Source organism: Pseudophryne corroboree, chromosome 10 (genome assembly GCF_028390025.1).
Source record: "Pseudophryne corroboree isolate aPseCor3 chromosome 10, aPseCor3.hap2, whole genome shotgun sequence".
NCBI classification, from domain to species: Eukaryota; Metazoa; Chordata; class Amphibia; order Anura; family Myobatrachidae; genus Pseudophryne; species Pseudophryne corroboree.
Genome location: NC_086453.1, coordinates 309,008,638 through 309,031,356, shown reverse-complemented (window position 1 = coordinate 309,031,356; position 22,719 = coordinate 309,008,638). Strand labels below are relative to the sequence as shown.

The 22,719-nt window shown below is 41.2% G+C and overlaps 1 protein-coding gene across 2 annotated transcripts in view; it reads left to right on the top strand.

The window, feature by feature from the left end:
• The window catches only part of DFFB (DNA fragmentation factor subunit beta), a 94,227-nt gene that overhangs the window by 49,343 nt on the left and 22,165 nt on the right, over positions 1-22,719 (top strand). Inside the window, exons 5-6 of one of the 2 annotated variants that reach the window (XM_063943464.1) lie at positions 16,157-16,327; positions 21,446-21,546. In XM_063943464.1, coding sequence (XP_063799534.1) covers positions 16,157-16,327; positions 21,446-21,546 — 272 coding nt within the window. The remainder of the gene's footprint in view (positions 1-16,156; positions 16,328-21,445; positions 21,547-22,719) is intronic. The other variant, XM_063943465.1, reaches the window with a different exon arrangement.

The following is a 22,719-nucleotide window of genomic DNA, read 5'->3' as shown; positions in this document are numbered from 1 at the left end:
ATTGTAGCACACTGAATGAGCCGAAATTCACATTATAGCACACTGAATGAGCCGAAATTCACATTGTAGCACACTGAATGAGCCAAAATTCACATTATAGCACACTGTATGAGCTAAAATTCACATCATAGCACACTGAATGAGCCGAAATTCACATTGTAGCACACAGAATGAGCTAAAATTCACATTATAGCACACAGTATGATCCGAAATTCACATTATAGCACACTGAATGAGCCGAAATTCACATTGTAGCACACTGAGTGAGCCGAAATTCACATCATAGCACACTGAATGAGCCGAAATTTACATTGTAGCACACTGAATGAGCCGAAATTCACATTGTAGCACACTGAATGAGCCGAAATTTACATTGTAGCACACTGAATGAGCCGAAATTCACATCATAGCACACTGAATGAGCCGAAATTTACATTGTAGCCCACTGAATGAGCCGAAATTCACATTATAGCACACTGAATGAGCCGAAATTCACATTGTAGCACACTGAATGAGCCGAAATTTACATTGTAGCACACTGAATGAGCCGAAATTCACATTGTAGCACACTGAATGAGCCGAAATTTACATTGTAGCACACTGAATGAGCCGAAATTCACATCATAGCACACTGAATGAGCCGAAATTTACATTGTAGCACACTGAATGAGCCGAAATTCACATTATAGCACACTGAATGAGCCGAAATTCACATTGTAGCACACTGAATGAGCCGAAATTCACATGATAGCACGCAGAATGAGGGAAAATTCACATGATAGCACGCAGAATGAGGGAAAAATCACATTATAGCACACTGTATGAGGCAAAAATGACGTTATAGCACGCAGAATGAGCCGAAATTGACATTATAGCACGCAGAATGAGGCAAAATTCACATGATAGCACGCAGAATGAGGGAAAATTCACATTATAACACGCAGAATGAGGCAAAATTCACATGATAGCACACAGAATGAGGGAAAAATCACATTATAGCACACTGTATGAGGCAAAAATGACATGATAGCACGCAGAATGAGGCAAAATTCACATGATAGCACGCAGAATGAGCCGAAATTGACATTATAGCACGCAGAATGAGGCAAAATTCACATGATAGCACGCAGAATGAGCCGAAATTGACATTATAGCACGCAGAATGAGGCAAAATTCACATGATAGCACGCAGAATGAGGGAAAAATCACATTATAGCACACTGTATGAGCTGAAATTCACATCGTAGCACACTGAATGAGCCGAAATTCACATTGTAGCACACTGTATGAGCCGAAATTCACATTATAGCACACAGAATGAGCTAAAATTCACATTATAGCACACAGTATGATCCGAAATTCACATTATAGCACACTGAATGAGCCGAAATTCACATTGTAGCACACTGAATGAGCCGAAATTTACATTGTAGCACACTGAATGAGCCGAAATTCACATCATAGCACACTGAATGAGCCGAAATTTACATTGTAGCACACTGAATGAGCCGAAATTCACATTATAGCACACTGAATGAGCCGAAATTCACATTGTAGCACACTGAATGAGCCGAAATTTACATTGTAGCACACTGAATGAACCGAAATTCACATTGTAGCACACTGAATGAGCCGAAATTTACATTGTAGCACACTGAATGAGCCGAAATTCACATCATAGCACACTGAATGAGCCGAAATTTACATTGTAGCACACTGAATGAGCCGAAATTCACATTATAGCACACTGAATGAGCCGAAATTCACATTGTAGCACACTGAATGAGCCGAAATTCACATGATAGCACGCAGAATGAGGGAAAATTCACATGATAGCACGCAGAATGAGGGAAAAATCACATTATAGCACACTGTATGAGGCAAAAATGACATTATAGCACGCAGAATGAGCCGAAATTGACATTATAGCACGCAGAATGAGGCAAAATTCACATGATAGCACGCAGAATGAGGGAAAATTCACATTATAGCACGCAGAATGAGGCAAAATTCACATGATAGCACGCAGAATGAGGGAAAAATCACATTATAGCACACTGTATGAGGCAAAAATGACGTTATAGCACGCAGAATGAGCCGAAATTGACATTATAGCACGCAGAATGAGGCAAAATTCACATGATAGCACGCAGAATGAGGGAAAATTCACATTATAACACGCAGAATGAGGCAAAATTCACATGATAGCACACAGAATGAGGGAAAAATCACATTATAGCACACTGTATGAGGCAAAAATGACATGATAGCACGCAGAATGAGGCAAAATTCACATGATAGCACGCAGAATGAGCCGAAATTGACATTATAGCACGCAGAATGAGGCAAAATTCACATGATAGCACGCAGAATGAGCCGAAATTGACATTATAGCACGCAGAATGAGGCAAAATTCACATGATAGCACGCAGAATGAGGGAAAAATCACATTATAGCACACTGTATGAGCTGAAATTCACATCATAGCACACTGAATGAGCCGAAATTCACATTGTAGCACACTGTATGAGCCGAAATTCACATTATAGCACACAGAATGAGCTAAAATTCACATTATAGCACACAGTATGATCCGAAATTCACATTATAGCACACTGAATGAGCCGAAATTCACATTGTAGCACACTGAATGAGCCGAAATTTACATTGTAGCACACTGAGCCGAAATTCACATCATAGCACACTGAATGAGCCGAAATTTACATTGTAGCACACTGAATGAGCCGAAATTCACATTATAGCACACTGAATGAGCCGAAATTCACATTGTAGCACACTTAATGAGCCGAAATTTACATTGTAGCACACTGAATGAACCGAAATTCACATTGTAGCACACTGAATGAGCCGAAATTTACATTGTAGCACACTTAATGAGCCGAAATTCACATCATAGCACACTGAATGAGCCGAAATTTACATTGTAGCACACTGAATGAGCCGAAATTCACATTATAGCACACTGAATGAGCCGAAATTCACATTGTAGCACACTGAATGAGCCGAAATTCACATGATAGCACGCAGAATGAGGGAAAATTCACATGATAGCACGCAGAATGAGGGAAAAATCACATTATAGCACACTGTATGAGGCAAAAATGACGTTATAGCACGCAGAATGAGCCGAAATTGACATTATAGCACGCAGAATGAGGCAAAATTCACATGATAGCACGCAGAATGAGGGAAAATTCACATTATAGCACGCAGAATGAGGCAAAATTCACATGATAGCACGCAGAATGAGGGAAAAATCACATTATAGCACACTGTATGAGGCAAAAATGACATGATAGCACGCAGAATGAGGCAAAATTCACATGATAGCACGCAGAATGAGCCGAAATTGACATTATAGCACGCAGAATGAGGCAAAATTCACATGATAGCACGCAGAATGAGCCGAAATTGACATTATAGCACGCAGAATGAGGCAAAATTCACATGATAGCACGCAGAATGAGGGAAAAATCACATTATAGCACACTGTATGAGGCAAAAATGACATGATAGCACGCAGAATGAGGCAAAATTCACATGATAGTACGCAGAATGAGGCAAAATTCACATGATAGCACGCAGAATGAGCCGAAATTGACATTATAGCACGCAGAATGAGGCAAAATTCACATGATAGCACGCAGAATGAGGCAAAATTCACATGATAGCACGCAGAATGAGCCGAAATTGACATTATAGCACGCAGAATGAGGCAAAATTCACATGATAGCACACAGAATGAGCCGAAATTGACATTATAGCACGCAGAATGAGGCAAAATTCACATGATAGCACGCAGAATGAGGGAAAAATCACATTATAGCACACTGTATGAGGCAAAAATGACATAGCACACAGAATGAGGCAAAATTCAGCCAAATAATGCAGGGAGAAGAGGGGGGGGGGGAGAGAAATGGGAGACACACACAAACACACTCACACTCACACACTCACACACACTCCCACCTCATAGATGGAGGCCGGGTCCCGCCGCGGTATTGGGAACGGGGTGCAGAGCGGTGCAGCGCGGCGGAGGACGAAGACAGAGAGAGAGCGTCCTGACGCGCGTACAGGAAGGAGGGGGCGTGGTCAGAACAGAGGTCGCTGTACGCGCGTCAGGACGCTCCTCTCTCTCTCCTCGTACCCCGCCGCGCTGCACTGCTCTCCACCCCGTTCCCAATACCGCGCCGGGACCCGGCCTCCATCCCGGTGCCGGTATATGTAGGGGGGGCGTTCGCCCTAATCGCCCCCCGCTAAATCCGCCACTGTGTACAGGTTGAATATCCCATATACAAATATTCCGAAATACGGAATATTCCGAAATACAGACTTTTTTGAGTGAGATAGTGAAACCTGTGTTTTTTGATGGCTCAATGTACACAAAGTTTGTTTAATGCCAAAGTTATTAAAAATATTGTATTAAATGACATCCAGACTGTGTGTATAAGGTGTATATGAAACATAAATGAATTGTGTGACTGTACACACACTTTGTTTAATGCACAAAGTTATAAAAAATATTGGCTTAAATGACCTTCAGGCTGTGTGTATAAGGTGTTTATGATACATAAATGCATTATGTGCTTAGACTTAGGTCCCATCACCATGATATCTCATCATGGTATGCAATTATTCCAAAATACGGAATAATCCGATATCCAAAATATCTCTGGTCCCAAGCATTTTGGATAAGGGATACTCAACCTGTATATAGATAGATAGATAGATAGATAGATAGATAGACATAATCCAAAAATAGTAGACTTTTAGGGGGATTACCTATAATTGTTCAAATTACTCCGCTGGTAGTGGCAGTGAAAAAACCTGAGGTAAGCAGGGAACCGGAGGCGGGCAGCCAGTCAGCGGTTACTGGAGATGGAGAAATCCTCCAGTGCACTCTGAGAACGAAGTCCGCTCTGCCTCTCTTGGAGATGCCTCCTGTAAGATTCAGTCAGTTGCCGGACATAAGCTCCGACCGGTAATTAAATCAGGTGCACCAGTAATCTCTGCTTATGTCTGGGGTAGCAGACTTGACAATGTCTATAATATTTGTCCTATTAAAAACACGTTAAAGGTTAAAGAACACAGTACGCAATTGGCGCAAAAAGTACCGCAAGGGTACGCCCTTAACTATACCTTAAGGAATGTACTTATACTGTAAACATTTGTGCAGTGATAATGTGTAGATGTAATGCAGTGTAACCTTGTTAGCTTAAAAGCTGTATGAGCGACTATGACGCTCTGAGAACCCCTTAGTAATACAATAATCAACCAAATACCGGTCTAAGGTTCTAACGCCTTTAGTGAGAGAATGAACGTTCAAAAAGAATAATACAATACAAGCTATACACTACCAAAATAACATAAAATATCTAACCAAGTAACTAACATATAATACAATAAAGACACAAGTACGTTTAAGGGGAAGGAGAGAGAGAGAGAGAGAGAGAGAGAATGGCTTACAATAACAATAAAGGCAATATGGTTGCAGAGAAACTTACACATGTGAGAAACAATCGCTGCGCAGTTAGTCAATGCTGAGAATCTTTGTGGAGAGAATACTTGAGCTTACCCATACTGGCTGTCCCTACATACACAACCCTACAATACCGCATGGGACAGAAGCTAGACTCCATTTTGGGAAAACTCCCATGATTCCAAAGACTGCAACACATGGTTCAAAGGGGGAGGAGAAAACACCCAGCAGCAGCCATTTTCTTCAAACCAACTAATCTTATTCCACATTCCAATCCAACTAATTATATTCCACATTCCAATCCAACTTCCTAGAACCATCTTATTCAATTTCACATTCCAAACAAACTCAGTATCTCAATAACCAGAGCATATGGTATGCTGGCTATGCTATATGAATCATCACAAGACCAGATCACAATGTAACCACACATATCAGCCTGCCATTGCTACAAGCACATGACTACAGTAACAAAAGGAAGTATGTTTTGACTGCAAGCCTTCAGCAAGATGCATCATGTAAAACTACTATAATCTGTTATAAATCACCTTCCATAAATGTATACCAGGAATACTATGCTACAGATTGTCTACTGTTCCAATTCATTACAGATTTCATAGAGTATTATCACCAACACATAACAATCACACAACTGCACAAGCCTCATTAACCTTAAGCCATTTGTATTTCCACTAACTATTCAATACCAATCATTTCACAACTACTTTAAACTATTCTATGCCAATCAGCCATGTGGATTCAATACTTAGCCTTTCGCTTGGAGCCTGGTGATAAGCAAGCCATTTCTTCTGGATGCCAGCTTGGTTCTGAGTGTAGCTACAGTACATCTGTTCTCTGAGATCACAAGCAACTGAACTCTGACCTCTTCTCTTAGCCAGGAACTACTTTCCTGTTTGACTAGTTCATGGGGGAGGGGTCTCTCTTGCTTTGTATATGCTGATCAGGTTCAGCCCTGAAAACTGCCAAAAGGGTTGGCTTGAGTTCCCTGTTCATTGTATCATTTATTGTTCTAACAAAGTGATTTTAGCTTTTATACATATAATCATATCTATCCGCTGCAATGTCCCACAACTTCACAACAAGTATCAAATTAATCTACACACCAATCTGCTTGTTTCAATATTAAACATGACGGGTGTATCTGGTTCTGTTCAAATAATACACATTCATGACATTAATTCATTAAGTAATTTTAAATCTCCATGATGTCTGGTGCTTGATATTATTATAATTATGTACTGTATGAAATAAGTGTCGAATCCATCTCTGTGCCATGTCCGTGTAAATGCGTGTGTTAACATATATTGCTGTGCTCGCTGCGCATATTTGTAAGTATAGCGACTTAAATGTGTGCAGTTTGTATGTTCTCTCTATGTAATATTTTTGACTTTGACAGTCCACCCTTTGGCAGTCACCAATAACTGCCACTATCTAAACAATTTAAGCAGAAAAATATATAATACCATGAACTATCTAAACAATTCAAACAGAAAAATATATGTCATCATGTAAGTACATTTCTATGATTGGGTAAGGGAGGAGAGAAGAAGGTAGGAAAAAGGTATGACCTAGTGAAATAGTAAAAGTATGTATGTATGAATCCATGTTTGGGGGGGTTATGTATCATCGTGCCGTACGTGTTTTAAATCAAGCTTCGAGGTATTGCGAAGTATACATTTGAATTCCTTCTTATCCCGTGGTACGGGTCTGTGGATGGGCTGTCAAACTTTACCGAGCTCTCTTCGGCTTTTGGTTGCAACAAAATGGGGGGGCACATTTTAGTTGATGATACACGAATAGGGGGGAATATGTGAGTGCTGATATCTGTGCCTGTATTCCCTATCGACTATGTGTGTTATTACCTGAAGGTTGTAGAGATGAAGATAAGAAACAATTATGGTAAATGCAGTCATATTCTATGTGAGGTTAATGTACATTTGTTGATTGAAGTCTTGTCTTGATGTACATGTTGACTGCAGTCTTCTTTGGGCTTTTGTCAAAAGTGCGAGCAAAAGCTTTGTCAATGTCCATAGACTTACAAAAAGTGTTGGGCTAGCGTAATTTTAACGTTACTAGGGATAAGGGGGTCTATGGCATAGTCCATCTGTTGTCTGTGTACAAGGTTGTCAAAACTTCTTCTTTAGTCTATCTGCTGTCTGTATACACGGTCGTCAATTTCCTCTTCCAATCGGGTCTTTTTACCTTGGAGAAAAACAAAGGAGAAACAGGTGAAAGAAACGGACCGTGGAATCACATTTTCATCACAACAGTGTCTCTGTCGTTGGGTCATAAATCAAATCAATTTTGTTATGCGATACAGTCATTACCTCAGGCAGTACTTTTCCAATATAACATAATCCTTCTGAGTTTGGGGCAAGCCGCTCATACGCCTTTCTCCCGCATATGAAATATGCATCATCGGGGAGAACATATGGGACGGAGTAGGACATAACCATATTACACATTTTCCATATGAAATCTCCTAACCCTAATTCTCCCATCTGTCTAGTACACGTATCTGTTTGTATGATATGTGCACAGTATCCTGGTGATACCTCTCCAACTCTCATGATCCTACTTCCTAGGGTATACCTATATCGGAAAGATTTTCCACTACCGGCTATGTGGCGTATAAGCTCTGTATCTGTAGGCATTCTATCTGCTCTATATGAAAAGGTCATGGTTTGGTTATTCCATGACGCTTCCCAATTTCCCGGCTTTCGGGGATTGGAAATGTTAAAACATATTAGGGATCTATCCACATGATATTGGTGGAGCTTCAAACTAGGAGGACTGGAGATATTAAACCTCCTGTCCACCGGCCTCCCACCACTTAGCTCAAGTACCTCCCCTACCGTTAAAGGGAATGGTACTAAGCCTGATTTGCTATGGCCTTGAGGTACTTGAAAGCATACCCAACAATCTGTCTGATTTAACACTTTACCCACTAAGGAGTGATAGTCACTCAATGGGTGCCGGTCCATGTTAATGTTAAAACTGGACTGACATTTCTTGATGCACCCATCCTCTACTACACTGTTACAGAGTCTACAGATACAGTTCTCTTTTCAGCTAACAATCCTTCACAATGTTTACAAATAACATGGCTGCTAGATCGTTTCCGGTACTCGCCTTTGCTCGGTGATTGTGTTGTTATTGGAAATTTACACCTCCGTCTCAGTCATCAGAAACCCATTCTGGATCCTTTCTCGACCTCCATGGTACTCTCGCCGGAACAGACTGCTCGGGTCAACATCATGGTCAACAGGAAAATCCGGATCACAGTCTCTTGGGGCAAGTCCATCTTACAGGAGGAGAAAAGGAGAAATTTGTAATGGGGGTACAGGAAAACAGTTTGAGGGGGAGAGAAACTTGTTACGATAATTAGTTCTCTAGTCTTGTTGTTCTTCTTGTTCTGCTGTCATCTCAAAGGTGCTGTCTCTCAGTCTTCCAACCGAACACTCTGGTGATACAATATTTCTTCCAAACCAGCGATCTTTCTGTAAGGAGTAAAAATCTTGCATTACCATTTGTCTAACTAATGTGTGACATACCATCTGTAACGTTATGAGAACATGAGAAAGAAGAGAGAGAGAGAAAAACAACAACGAGAGAGAGAACCGTTCATATATATATATGCATCACATAAATCAACAATAAACAACAACAGAAAAAAACATTTTTCAAACAATTTTTTTCTTTCCTTCAGGAGAGAAAAAAAAAACATTGCCAGATCTTCCGTTCACCATCAGGCTGTCACATCTGTCCAATGGTATCCCTGCATAGTCTCTCCCACCGGCATTTCCATACCTACACTCTGTATCTGGCCAGGATACATCGATGCTGGTAGGTCATACTGGGGTTTGGTAGACTTCTGCAAGGACCAAATAGCTATGTGATATTTGGGTCCTGCCGATGAACATCAGAGATGGGGAAAAGAACATTTACAGATAAATTACAACGTCTACCCGGCCGTCCTTGTGCCTGCAAGGAACTGACCTCCCATTTCATTAACTGTAACCTCAGCCTTACTATCAGTCCTAATGATCACCTTTCCTGATTGCATGTTACAGGTGCGGCCCCAACTCCTTCCTATGTGATCTCTGATTACAATTTGGTGTGTCATAACTTTGCTCATATCTTTGTCTAGGGGGTTTATATGAATTTGGTCTACTTCTTGATCTACAATCTCTTGCAAAATGACCTTCCTTCCGGCAATTATAATACCTTTTCACCTTTGACTTACTCACAGGGATCTGGGGCTTCTTTGTTTCCCTGTGCTTGATGATGTTTTGCTCATGCCCAACAGCGGAGTTCCTTAATGCAGTTACTGAGTTATTTCTCCAGTTAGGTAGAGAGGCTTGTATACTCGTTCTTAATACTTCCTTTAAACCATTTATTAACACCTAAACTGCTACTTTCCTGTAGTGTACATTTGTTTTAATATATTGTGTTCACCCTGACAGGATTAAATTCAATTACATCACCTTGTGTTGGTCTTACAATATGGGGTACATTTGTTTGTGCGTGATATATAACACCGTACGTACCTGTGGACACGACCTCACCTGACCCTCCGTTAGGGGATTTGATTACTGCCTTTACCGATTTGGTCGCGTCCACCTGGATGTCTTGTGTGATGGCTGCTGGAAAAGGTGCCGACATCGTGCTGGGCTCACTTTCTTGCTGGTAATCCTGAGGGAAGTTTAACATGGGGTGCGACTTGCACAGGTTAACATTTGTGATTTTTACACTTTCATTTTTATAAACATTATTACATTTGTTACTTTCATTCTTAATACAGTTACTAAGTGCATTTTTATCGTACAACATTGTGCCATTTCTCTGCAACCATAATCCTCTCCATTGCCATGTCTCTCTTCCCAAGATGAGAGTTTGATATGTAAGTTAAATTTCTTTGTATTTCACCTTTGTGTTGCCATAACTGTAAATAATCATAATGTTTGATCCGTCTCTTTGTTGATTTAATGAGACATATCCTTCTCCTTAGGTTCTGTAACACATCTGGGCTAAAACTGCCTACCCGGGTGAACTTCTCCCCGTCATGCTCAGTCATTCTTTCCCATTCATCACATAAAACCTCTGTGTGTGAACCGTATTTTTCACACATTAACCTTGCCGACCCGATTGGTCGGTTTACTGAATCAACCCGAACCGAGGTTGATCGCCCCCTACCTGAACAACTGGCCCCCATAATTTGCAGGTGTTGCTTTCACTACCTCTGACCTTAATCAGGGTCTTCAGCGAACCCTTACAAAAACCAAGATGTTCAAGATAGGCCGACGGTGGCGGTTTACCGAGTACCCCACTCACTCGCCCACGCCGACCAATACGCCCACACACTGCCTTAGCGCTGGCGTACTCGACCCAGGGCCCCTGCGACCTGAACCGCTATTTACTGGAACATGCGAGGGTGATCCGAAGAGCACTTACTCTTTCCAGTAACTATTGGTTGCTGGATAGTTCCTGAGTGACCAGCGAACCTCCCTTAAAATAAAAAAAATTTACACAAATCACGTTAGAGTGTACAAATAGCGTTTATGACCCCTTTCGTACGCAAATGGTACTGGTCAGGTTACTAACTAATGCACACAATTACGTGCGGTACAATCGTTCGGCACATAAGCAACTAATCTTATGTGCGGAGCGACCAGTGGAATCGAAAATTGCGGCTGCAAATTCCTTCAGCCAGAGCTTTAATGGCCTATATGGGTTCCGCACCAACCCTTCCTGGTGTTGTGCTACTTTTCTCTATAGCGGACTTCTTAGTCTGCTGTACCTAGACCTCCTGGTCTGTTCCGGACCTCCTGGTCTGTGCTACAGTAGACCTCCTGGTCTGCTATACTCTAATGCTCAAATTTATGTTTAACAAGGGATGCCTCCCCAGCCACCATGCACGTCACTTACATGTATGTACCTCACGAGAACTCGACTTTCCTGTGGTTCAACCTCAAAAAATTGTAGAAACTTATATATGCAAACACTCACCACATGTACACTTTAATTTTATTTCTGCGCAGAAATTTCTTTCCTTTAGACCAGATGAGTCGTAAATTTAGAGAAGGATCTATTAGTTTAAATTTCGGACACTAAAATTGACTTGCGCTATTTATCGCGTTGCCACCTTTTCGCCTGTTAAAATAATACTATAGTGTGATTTGTATTATGTGGGCATACCCAGACGCTCCGTTGCATCGGCCCTCGCGTCGCGTACGCTCTGTCCTTGTAAGGACACGTGTACACAGACCAAGTACGTTCACAGTAACACACTACACGTTTATCAATGTGAATGATCTTTAACTGTAATCATTCACTATACACCACCCAAATCTCCCTTGTATTCTTAGGTGAGACTGTGTGCGTGCTTTTTTTACAATTATACCCTTAAATATTACTTTTTTATCTTTTTTAACTACCAATAGCAACAAATCTTTCTTAGCACGTTATCAATGCAAATGGCAAACAGGAAGGTGAGATGTGAAAATTACACAAATGAACATGCAATTCTAAATTTAATCTAATAACATACATTGATGTAAGCACACGCATATAGATATTACATATAAGTACCAATCACTATTACTTATGATTGACTATGATATAGATTAAATAAATGCATAAATAAAAAAAAACTAATTAAATGATGATTTCTTTTTGACAATGGATGGCTGATTATTTCCTGAGTCAACTGAAAATCAGCCGCTTAGGAAAAAAAAAATGTGACCTTCCCAAAATGGCCGCTGCTCCTCCCCCTTTCACCTCCATGAGGGTCACACAAAATGGTGGACAGACCATGCGGCCTCTTGTCACAAAGAAAGTCATCATTCAAACTCCTAAAGTTATTCTAGGCATGAGTTTTAAAAAAAAAAACTATATCAAGGCTATGCAGCAACTTTTAAATGTACTTTTAAACCTACTTAAACAGATAAACAATCTAATCTTAATCAAACACGATATGATCCATTTGAACCTTGTTTTGTAACAATAAAAATACATTTTGGCATCTTAAATATTATGAGAAACGCCTTGTCCCTTAAAATTTCCTATCAGCGTCTTACTGATACCACAATACATTAACGTGGATGTTTTTTTTTTGTTTCAGCATTTTGTGATGCGTCCATCATTAGCCGGTCAATTACAGCCGCGTTTGTAATGTACAGTGCATCATTAAGAACGTGATATCCCGTGAGAGCCCCCAATTGACAATGTCTATAATATTTGTCCTATTAAAAACACGTTAAAGGTTAAAGAACACAGTACGCAATTGGCGCAAAAAGTACCGCATTAACTATACCTTAAGGAATGTACTTATACTGTAAACATTTGTGCAGTGATAATGTGTAGATGTAATGCAGTGTAACCTTGTTAGCTTAAAAGCTGTATGAGCGACTATGACGCTCTGAGAACCCCTTAGTAATACAATAATCAACCAAATACCGGTCTAAGGTTCTAACGCCTTTAGTGAGAGAATGAACGTTCAAAAAGAATAATACAATACAAGCTATACACTACCAAAATAACATAAAATATCTAACCAAGTAACTAACATATAATACAATAAAGACACAAGTACGTTTAAGGGGAAGGAGAGAGAGAGAGAGAGAGAGAGAGAGAGAATGGCTTACAATAACAATAAAGGCAATATGGTTGCAGAGAAACTTACACATGTGAGAAACAATCGCTGCGCAGTTAGTCAATGCTGAGAATCTTTGTGGAGAGAATACTTGAGCTTACCGATACTGGCTGTCCCTACATACACAACCCTACAATACCGCATGGGACAGAAGCTAGACTCCATTTTGGGAAAACTCCCATGATTCCAAAGACTGCAACACATGGTTCAAAGGGGGAGGAGAAAACACCAAGCAGCAGCCATTTTCTTCAAACCAACTAATCTTATTCCACATTCCAATCCAACTAATTATATTCCACATTCCAATCCAACTTCCTAGAACCATCTTATTCAATTTCACATTCCAAACAAACTCAGTATCTCAATAACCAGAGCATATGGTATGCTGGCTATGCTATATGAATCATCACAAGACCAGATCACAATGTAACCACACATATCAGCCTGCCATTGCTACAAGCACATGACTACAGTAACAAAAGGAAGTATGTTTTGACTGCAAGCCTTCAGCAAGATGCATCATGTAAAACTACTATAATCTGTTATAAATCACCATCCATAAATGTATACCAGGAATACTATGCTACAGATTGTCTACTGTTCCAATTCATTACAGATTTCATAGAGTATTATCACCAACACATAACAATCACACAACTGCACAAGCCTCATTAACCTTAAGCCATTTGTATTTCCACTAACTATTCAATACCAATCATTTCACAACTACTTTAAACTATTCTATGCCAATCAGCCATGTGGATTCAATACTTAGCCTTTCGCTTGGAGCCTGGTGATAAGCAAGCCATTTCTTCTGGATGCCAGCTTGGTTCTGAGTGTAGCTACAGTACATCTGTTCTCTGAGATCACAAGCAACTGAACTCTGACCTCTTCTCTTAGCCAGGAACTACTTTCCTGTTTGACTAGTTCATGGGGGAGGGGTCTCTCTTGCTTTGTATATGCTGATCAGGTTCAGCCCTGAAAACTGCCAAAAGGGTTGGCTTGAGTTCCCTGTTCATTGTATCATTTATTGTTCTAACAAAGTGATTTTAGCTTTTATACATATAATCATATCTATCCGCTGCAATGTCCCACAACTTCACAACAAGTATCAAATTAATCTACACACCAATCTGCTTGTTTCAATATTAAACATGATGGGTGTATCTGGTTCTGTTCAAATAATACACATTCATGACATTAATTCATTAAGTAATTTTAAATCTCCATGATGTCTGGTGCTTGATATTATTATAATTATGTACTGTATGAAATAAGTGTCGAATCCATCTCTGTGCCATGTCCGTGTAAATGCGTGTGTTAACATATATTGCTGTGCTCGCTGCGCATATTTGTAAGTATAGCGACTTAAATGTGTGCAGTTTGTATGTTCTCTCTATGTAATATTTTTGACTTTGACAGACTGTACAGAGGTTTTATCCAGTGGATAGTGCAGTGCCCATAAAAGTGCAGCACTCAAAGGCATACTTCGATCAATGCGTTTGCTCTCTCAGAGCTTTCTCAAGACTTTCCCATGTCTTGAGAAAGCTCTGACAGAGAGCAAAATGTTTTGCAGAGGCCCAAGTGCCAAGTAAGTCAATGATGTCACAGTTGTCAAGAGCGCTGACATTACTGTTATGATGTTCCATCTTTTCCACGAGATTTTAGATTGTTTCTGTGGGAATTTGTGCCCATTCAGTAGAGCATTTATGAGGTGAGGCACTGATGTTGGACGAGTAGGCCTGGCTCGCAATCTCCATTCCAGTTCATCCCAAAGGTGCTCGATGGGGCTGAGGTCAGGGTTGTATGTGGGCCAGTCAAGCTCTTCCACACCAGACTCATCAAACCATGTATTTATAGTACTTGCTTTGTGCACTGGGGGACAGTCATGTTGGAACAAAAAATGGCCTTCCCCAAACGGTTGCCACAAAGTTGGAATCATAACATTGTTCAACATGTCTGAAGCATTAAGAATGCCCTTCACTGGAGATAAGGGGCCCAACCCAACTCCTGAAAAACAGTCCCATACCATTATCCCTCTTCCACCATACTTCTCAGTTGGCATAATGCAGTCAGGCAGAAAATGTTCTCCCAGCATCCGCCAAACCCAGACTCGCCCATCTGACTGCCAAACAGAGAAGTGCGATTCATCAATCCACAGAACACATTTCCACTGCTCATCAGTCCAGTGTTGGTGTGCTTTCCACCACTCCTTGGCATTGGACTTGGTGATATGAGGCATGCATACAGCTTCACGGCCACCCATTCCATTAAGCTCCTGCCACACAGTTTTTGTGCTTACATTAAAGCCAGTGGAAGTTCAGAGGTCTTCAGCTATGGAATCAACAGAGCGTTGCCAACTTTTACGTACCATGCACCTTAGCAGTCATTGACCCCGCTCTGTGATTTTACGTTGGCTTCCACTTAGTGGCTGAGTTGCTGTTGTACCTAAACGTTTCCACTTTATAATAATATCACTTACAGTTGACTGTTGAATATCCAGCAGGGATGAAATTTCATCAAGCATTTTATTGCAAAGGTGGCATCCTATCACAGTACCATGCTTGAAGTCACAGTTCTTCAGACCAACCCATTTTGTATACAAATGTTTGCAAATGGAGACTGCATGGCTAGGTGCTTTATTTCATACACCCGTGGCAACAGGTCTGTTTAAAACACCTGATTTGGGTTCAGTATGATATCCCGGCTGTCAGGATTCCAGTGGTCAGGAGACAGACAGGCGGCGAGCGCAGCGTGTCTGCTTGCCACACCTTGAGCACGGTGGCGACCTTTGGTCGCCACAGGGTTATATTCCCCCTCGGGTGATGGAGTGGACCAGTGAATGCATTGGTTATCTTGGTGAAATCCACCCAAAACAAAATATTATTTTTATGTTCTAACTGGAAGTTATTCTTTAATTCTGTGCATAGTGCATATATCTTGGGAGCAGGATTGCAAATTTTCAGTTTTATATTCCTTAGGTGCAAGGCTCCGGCACAACAGTAGATCCGGCCGTGAGAGATGAATACAAGAAAGTTGCAGATACTCTCTGTAATGCGCTAAAAGCTGTGAAATACAATGGCTGTTACTTTGACAGAACAGAAGTGAAGGCCAATCGTCTTTGTACTGTGGAAGGATGGTTCTCTTGCCAAGTAAGACACATTGGCTGTTTATATGACAAGAAATCAAGTATCATCCAGCTGGATTTGCAGGGGGCAGATGAAAGGAAGTCTATAGATCATAAAATTAATAACTTTGCGCACTGTTTTAAAATGGTGGAATGGTGACCCATCCTTATTCTGCCTTGCAGTTCTGAAACCTAACTTATAACATTTTGTTGGGTGATATTTAATGACATTATAGGGTTATCCCAAATGCAGCAAGCTATTAAGGTAAACACTACAGTATGCATGATTCCTCGTTTTGAAGACATTACGTGAGGAATATGGACTTTCCCAAGCAGAGAGCAGTCATAGGACAGTACATGGGATACCAGTGTCAGGTCCACCCTGCCACCTACATTTTTTAGAAGAAGTAAATAGAAGCAGCTTAATTAGTGCCTGCGTGACATGGATCCATTGGTGTTGGTAAAAAGGTAGAACCATCAAAGTAACCATTTTTCCAAGTTAAAGCTGAAAATACAAAGATGACATGCTTGCATTTACAAACTTATGCTTTAAAATTATAACAGATGACCCACTCTATATCCCTGAGACCTACTGTAGCTAGATACAATTACTGTGACATTGTAACCATGCAAAAGTTTAATAAAGAGCATAGGGGGAGATTTTTGAAGCATTGGTGATAGATAAAGTACCCAGGGCTGCCATCAGAAATTGTGGGGCTCGGGACTGACAAAATAGGCATTTACAGCCATATTTCTGTATAATCAGACATAATTGTTTATGTCTGTGTCCCAAGCAAACACGTCTCCGGTTTGCTCTCAGTACTGGGAATGATCATATACAGGGAGCAGCTTTGAATCATATCCAAGGGCAGCCAAATTAAAAACAGAGAAAATAAAAATCCCGGGTCAATACACGGTACATAACACAGGACTTCAATTTCTAAATAATGATATAAACAAAGATCAGCAATTAGATACAATAGACACCAATTAAGTGAATCAACACTCGCTGCCTCAGAACTGAGGTTACTGCTGATCACAAATAGAAAATCAGAAAAGCAAAAATAGAAGCACTGAGTGTGGGTCAAAAAAAATAAAATCACATGAATAGTGTCTTTGTATTGAAGTATTATGCTTATTAAAATACAGAATAACTATATTATAAACAAATATATCAACTATAAAATATAACAGCCTGTGAGTTGCAGGCACCAGCACAATATGGGTGATTTAGCCGCTAGATTTAAAGCGGCAATAAATTAAAAGGCAAAGCCATTTTGATTTTACCTTTTAAATTATTTCCACTTCAAAGATAGCCGCTAAATCAACAAAATTGCGATGGTGCCTGCAACTCACAGACTGTTATATTTGGGCCAATATGTGTTTGTTGGACATCTCATTACAAAAGTGTGGTCATTGATATAGAATTGTCCCTCTCCTTTGCCACTATAGCGTCCTCCATTAGATTTTGGTACATGAATGCAATGAGCAGTAGTGAGGTTGAGCACTGATATTGGTTGATTAGACTTGGCTCGCAGTTGGTGATCCAGTTCATCCCAAATTTATTTGTTGGGCTTGCAGTCAGGGCACTGTGCAGGACAGACGACTTCAAACTCTGCAAACCATATTTTGATGGACCAAGAGGGGGCACTGTCATGCTGGAACTGGCACAGGTCTTCCCCAAAATTGTTGACACAAAACACAAAGTTGGACATACACAATTCTCTTGAATGTCATCATGTGTTGTAGTATTAAGATTTCCTCTTCACTGGAACCAAGGTCAAACCATGAAAAACACTCCTAGACCTTATTACTCCTCTTCAAACTTTACAGTAGGCAGTATGCATTGATGCAGGAAGCATTGTCCTGGCACCAACATAGATTGATTTGTCAGAGAGCTGGATGGTAAAGTGTGATTTGTCTGTTCAGAGAACATTTTTCTGAAGCCAATATCTGACATTGGTGGTCATTCCGAGTTGATCGTAGCTGTGCTAAATTTAGCACAGCTACGATCTTCTTCCCTGACATGTGGGGGGACACGCAGCACTAGTCCGCCCCGCATATCAGTGCCGCCCCCCACCCTCCCCCGCACAAATACAAAAGCATCGCACAGCGGCGATGCTCTTGTATTTGTGGAGTAACTCCCGGCTGGCCGGGAGTTGTTTGTCACTGCTGCTGGCCACAGCGGCTGTGTGAGACGTCACGCAGCCGCCGCGGCATGCCCCCCCAACAGTCCGGCCACGCTTGCGTTGGCCAGACTGCGCCTACTAAAAGGCGGCTTAACGCCGCCATTCAGCCCCCTCCCGCCCAGCGACCGCCTCTGTCTCAGAGGCAATCTCTAGGTAGTGACGACTGCCAAGCGCCGGCGCACTGCGGAGCCGGTGCATGCGCAGTTCCGACCCGATCGCTGTGCTGCGACAAACTGCAGCGAGTGATCGGGTTGGAATGACCCCCATTGTCCATTGAAACATTCTTGAGAATTGGACCATCAAAGTTTTATGCAGCAGAAGGAATCTGCGCAAAAAGAAGCTGTGTTTTTAAATTATGTCCACCAACAAGCATTTGATAAGTAGCATGGATTTCCACCTGGATTTAAAACCAACCGGATTTAATGCCAATCATCTGTAAGAAAGGAAGCAATTACAGCGTCAACACTGTCTCTTGTGAAATAAGCATACTAACAGGAGTATCCATAGAGAAAATGTCTTCAACTTCAATCATAAGTATAACTGCAACTTCAAATAAGACTGTGCAACGTGCAAAAATGTGAAACTGCTACAGCATACACATACATGCAGTGGAACTCATGGCTCCCCACACTGTGGTCTAGATGCCAAACCGCATCACACATGAAAGTAGCAATCAGAAGTACAGTACTTATTCATCCTAACGCGTTTCTTCAGTTATGTGATTTCTTCAGAGGCATTTAATCCATTGTGGCCACCCACCATGACTTAAATAGTTCTATTGACCAATAAAATTGGCCACCGCAACAGATTGCTGACTAGATCATAATTTAAAGGTCAAAAAGCAAACAAGTTTGATAGAGCTATTTCAAAACAATGGATGTTAAAATCGAATCTTTAAACAAATTGGTATCGGCGTAAAACAAATTGGATTTAAACAAATATCAGAACATTTAGATTAAATACATATAAATGGTTTTCCAGTATCTATATCCATTAAATTATTATGGCAAGAAATATTAGGTTTATAATATATACAAAAATAGGATACATAAAATCTGAACAAAGTGTTTCAAGCTAAAAACGCACCAATCAGGACTGAGTCTACCCCTGAGCCATGACAAATAATAGTAATCTATTCTCCAGAAAGTTCATGTTCCCGGTGACTGTACTCCAGTGAATATGAATAGTTAAATGTCAGTATGAAACATATATACATGGCTATAAATCACATGATGAAGGCAGACAGGCAAAGTACTTAGTAAAAGTGGAAGGAGGGCATGCACAAACCAGCTGAAGGTTAAAGAACCCTTTAAACAAACAGTTATTGTAACAGAGAGATGCTGATAGATTACACACTGCAGCTCATAACTTTCTTCATGCTCAGTTAATTTGCTTTGCCCCAAGGAAGTGACATTGTATTATGCTGCGTAATTTAAACCAAGGTCATACAAGCCCACAATGGAACTCCTGTTACTGAAAAGGAATTTTTACCCAACAATTATAAATATGTTTTTCCAAACAAGAGTAGAATCATGCCTGCAAGGTGCTGTAGTCAGACTAGGAAGATTGCTTCCAGAGGTATATATTATGCTTATGGGACCCTGCAGTCACGGGATGCAGTCAATATACCGGCTGTCGGGATTCTGGCGGTTAGGAGACTGTAAATGTACAGCTTTAAGTCAGTGTTCACAGCTACATCTGCGTTACATGTGAATCCGCATGGAGAACTCAGGTCAATGAATTTACATATAATATACTGTAGCAGAGCACCCTGGCTACAGTTGCAGAGTCAGCCGGTAGCAGCACTTGCAGCTCTTCTCCTCAGCGCTGTGTGCTGGGCTGCAGTGTGGCCAGGGAGGCACTTAAAGCACTATTTTTTTTATTTATTTTTTCACGCCTCCTATTATTAGACCACACCCCCTGAAAAGTACTTGGGCCCGGCCAGGCTCTATATGCCCTGGTGACTGTCAGTGTGGAGTTGGATTTAGACATTACAATACATTGCCTTTTATTTGACCAAGAATACCTTAGGGTCGTCTTAATCTATCAATTTAAAAGAAGGGAAAATTAGATGACACTTGTGCTCCTATTACCAGGGACTGAGGTAAGAACTATTAGACTCCACCATCCAACTGTGTTAGTATAAGTACAATGATGGGCCCAAGGCAGATGCTCCTGTATTGTGTGTGTTTAGGTGGTCATTTCGAGTTGATCGCTCGCTAGCAGTTTTTAGCAGCCGTGCAAACGCTATGCCGCCTCCCACCGGCAGTATATTTTAGCTTAGCAGAAGTGCGAACGAAAGGATCGCAGAGCGGCTACGAATAATTTTTGTGCAGTTTCAGAGTAGTTTCAGACCTACTCAGTGCTTGCGATGACTTCAGACTGTTCAGTTCGTCCAGCCACACCTGTGTTTTTCCTGGCACGCCTGCGTTTTTTCGAACACTCCCTGAAAACGGTCAGTTGACACCCAGAAACGCCCACTTCATGTCAATCACTGTGCGGTCAGCAGTGCGACTGAAAAGCTTCAGTAGACCCTGTGTGAAACGACATCGTTCGTTGTAATAGTACGACGCGCGTGCGCATTGCGCCGCATACGCATGCGCAGAAGTGACTTTTTTTTGCCTGATCGCTGCGCTGCGACCGAAAACAGCTAGCGATCAACTCGGAATGACCCCCTTAGTTCGGTGCTTTGGTTATTATGCCCTCCATAAACACCATACAATACTAATAATCTATACAATAAAAAAACACTATGGTGGACATTTAGTGACCAATCTCTCTCCTTATATGCCACGTTTTAATTTCATTTAACCAATTGCCATCTCGTTATTGGCAACATAACGACCTTCCTTTGTGCCTGATAAATGTTTAGCATTGCAATGACTGCTGTTACAGCCTGAGGTCACATTGGGAGAGCTACTACAAGTGTGTGATTCTGCATATCTGTCCTGTAGGGTCCTTTTGACTCAAGTGACTGCACGTCCAAGCACTCCATTAATCCGTACAGTAACAGAGAGAGCAGAATTGTGTTCAGCACATGGAATCTGGACCACAGGTAACAAGCACAACAGCATGACGTGTCCTGTCTTATCGATCCTATTTTTTCCACATTCATGATAAGAACTACTACATATACAGTACTTCCACTTAGTCCTATAACAAACACAATAATCAACCTCACACTTTCTGTTTCATGAAACAACAAACTTGTAGTTTATTATTTAGTAACATGGTGCAAAGAGCAGTTTTGTGCATCTCCTAGTAACCATTGCAAGCAACTTCTCCCAGTTTACAGCAATTGCAGTAGTGAAAGATGGTATCGGATTGTTTTCTGTGTCACAGCACAAACTCATTGCTCTCTGAACCTTGCTACTGAGCACACCAGGACTTAACCGCTTGAATGCTCAGGGTTTTCTCACCCTTGTGCTGAGGTCATGTTTTTCATTCCAATATCAATATCAATGATTTTTTTTTAATGCAGTACCCACAAACATTATACTGTACCTTTTTTTCGGGTCTGGGACTGAGGGTCGACAGCACAAAGGTCGACACACCTTAGGTCGACACCAATTGGTCGACACACCTTAGGTCGACGGGCACAAGGTCGACATGGAAAAAGGTCGACATGAGTTTTTTATGTTTTTTTTGGTGTCGTTTTCTCCGTAGAGTGACCGGGAACCCCAATTAGTGCACCGCGTCCCCTCGCATGGCTCGCTTCGCTCGCCATGCTTCGGGCATGGTGCCTTCGCTCCGCTACCGCTTCGCTCGGCACACTTTACCGTTCCAATCGTAGTCCACGTGGATCGTTAAGTATGAAAAGGTTCAAAAAAAGAAAAAAATCGTGAAAAACTCATGTCGACCTTTTTCCATGTCAACCTTGTTCCTGTCGACCCTTTGCCCATGTTGACCTAAGGTGTGTCGACCAATTGGCGTCGACCTAAGGTGTGTCGACCTTTGTGCTGTCGACCTGGAGTCCGGATACCCTTTTTTTTTCCCCAGAAGACGTTGGGCCAGATTTAATGTAGTCTGAGTTGGCTGGAGGTGCGAATTCCCGGCCGAACTCGGAAGATTTTTTAAAGCGGCATCCATGTACAAGGCAAACAATTGCCGTTTTTAAAAAAAAAGTCAAAGTTCGGGAAGGAACATGCACCTCCAGCCAACTCGGTTTTCATTACATCAATTGTTTCTATAAAAATTGTTTAGTACAGTGGTTCCCAAACTTCTTTGA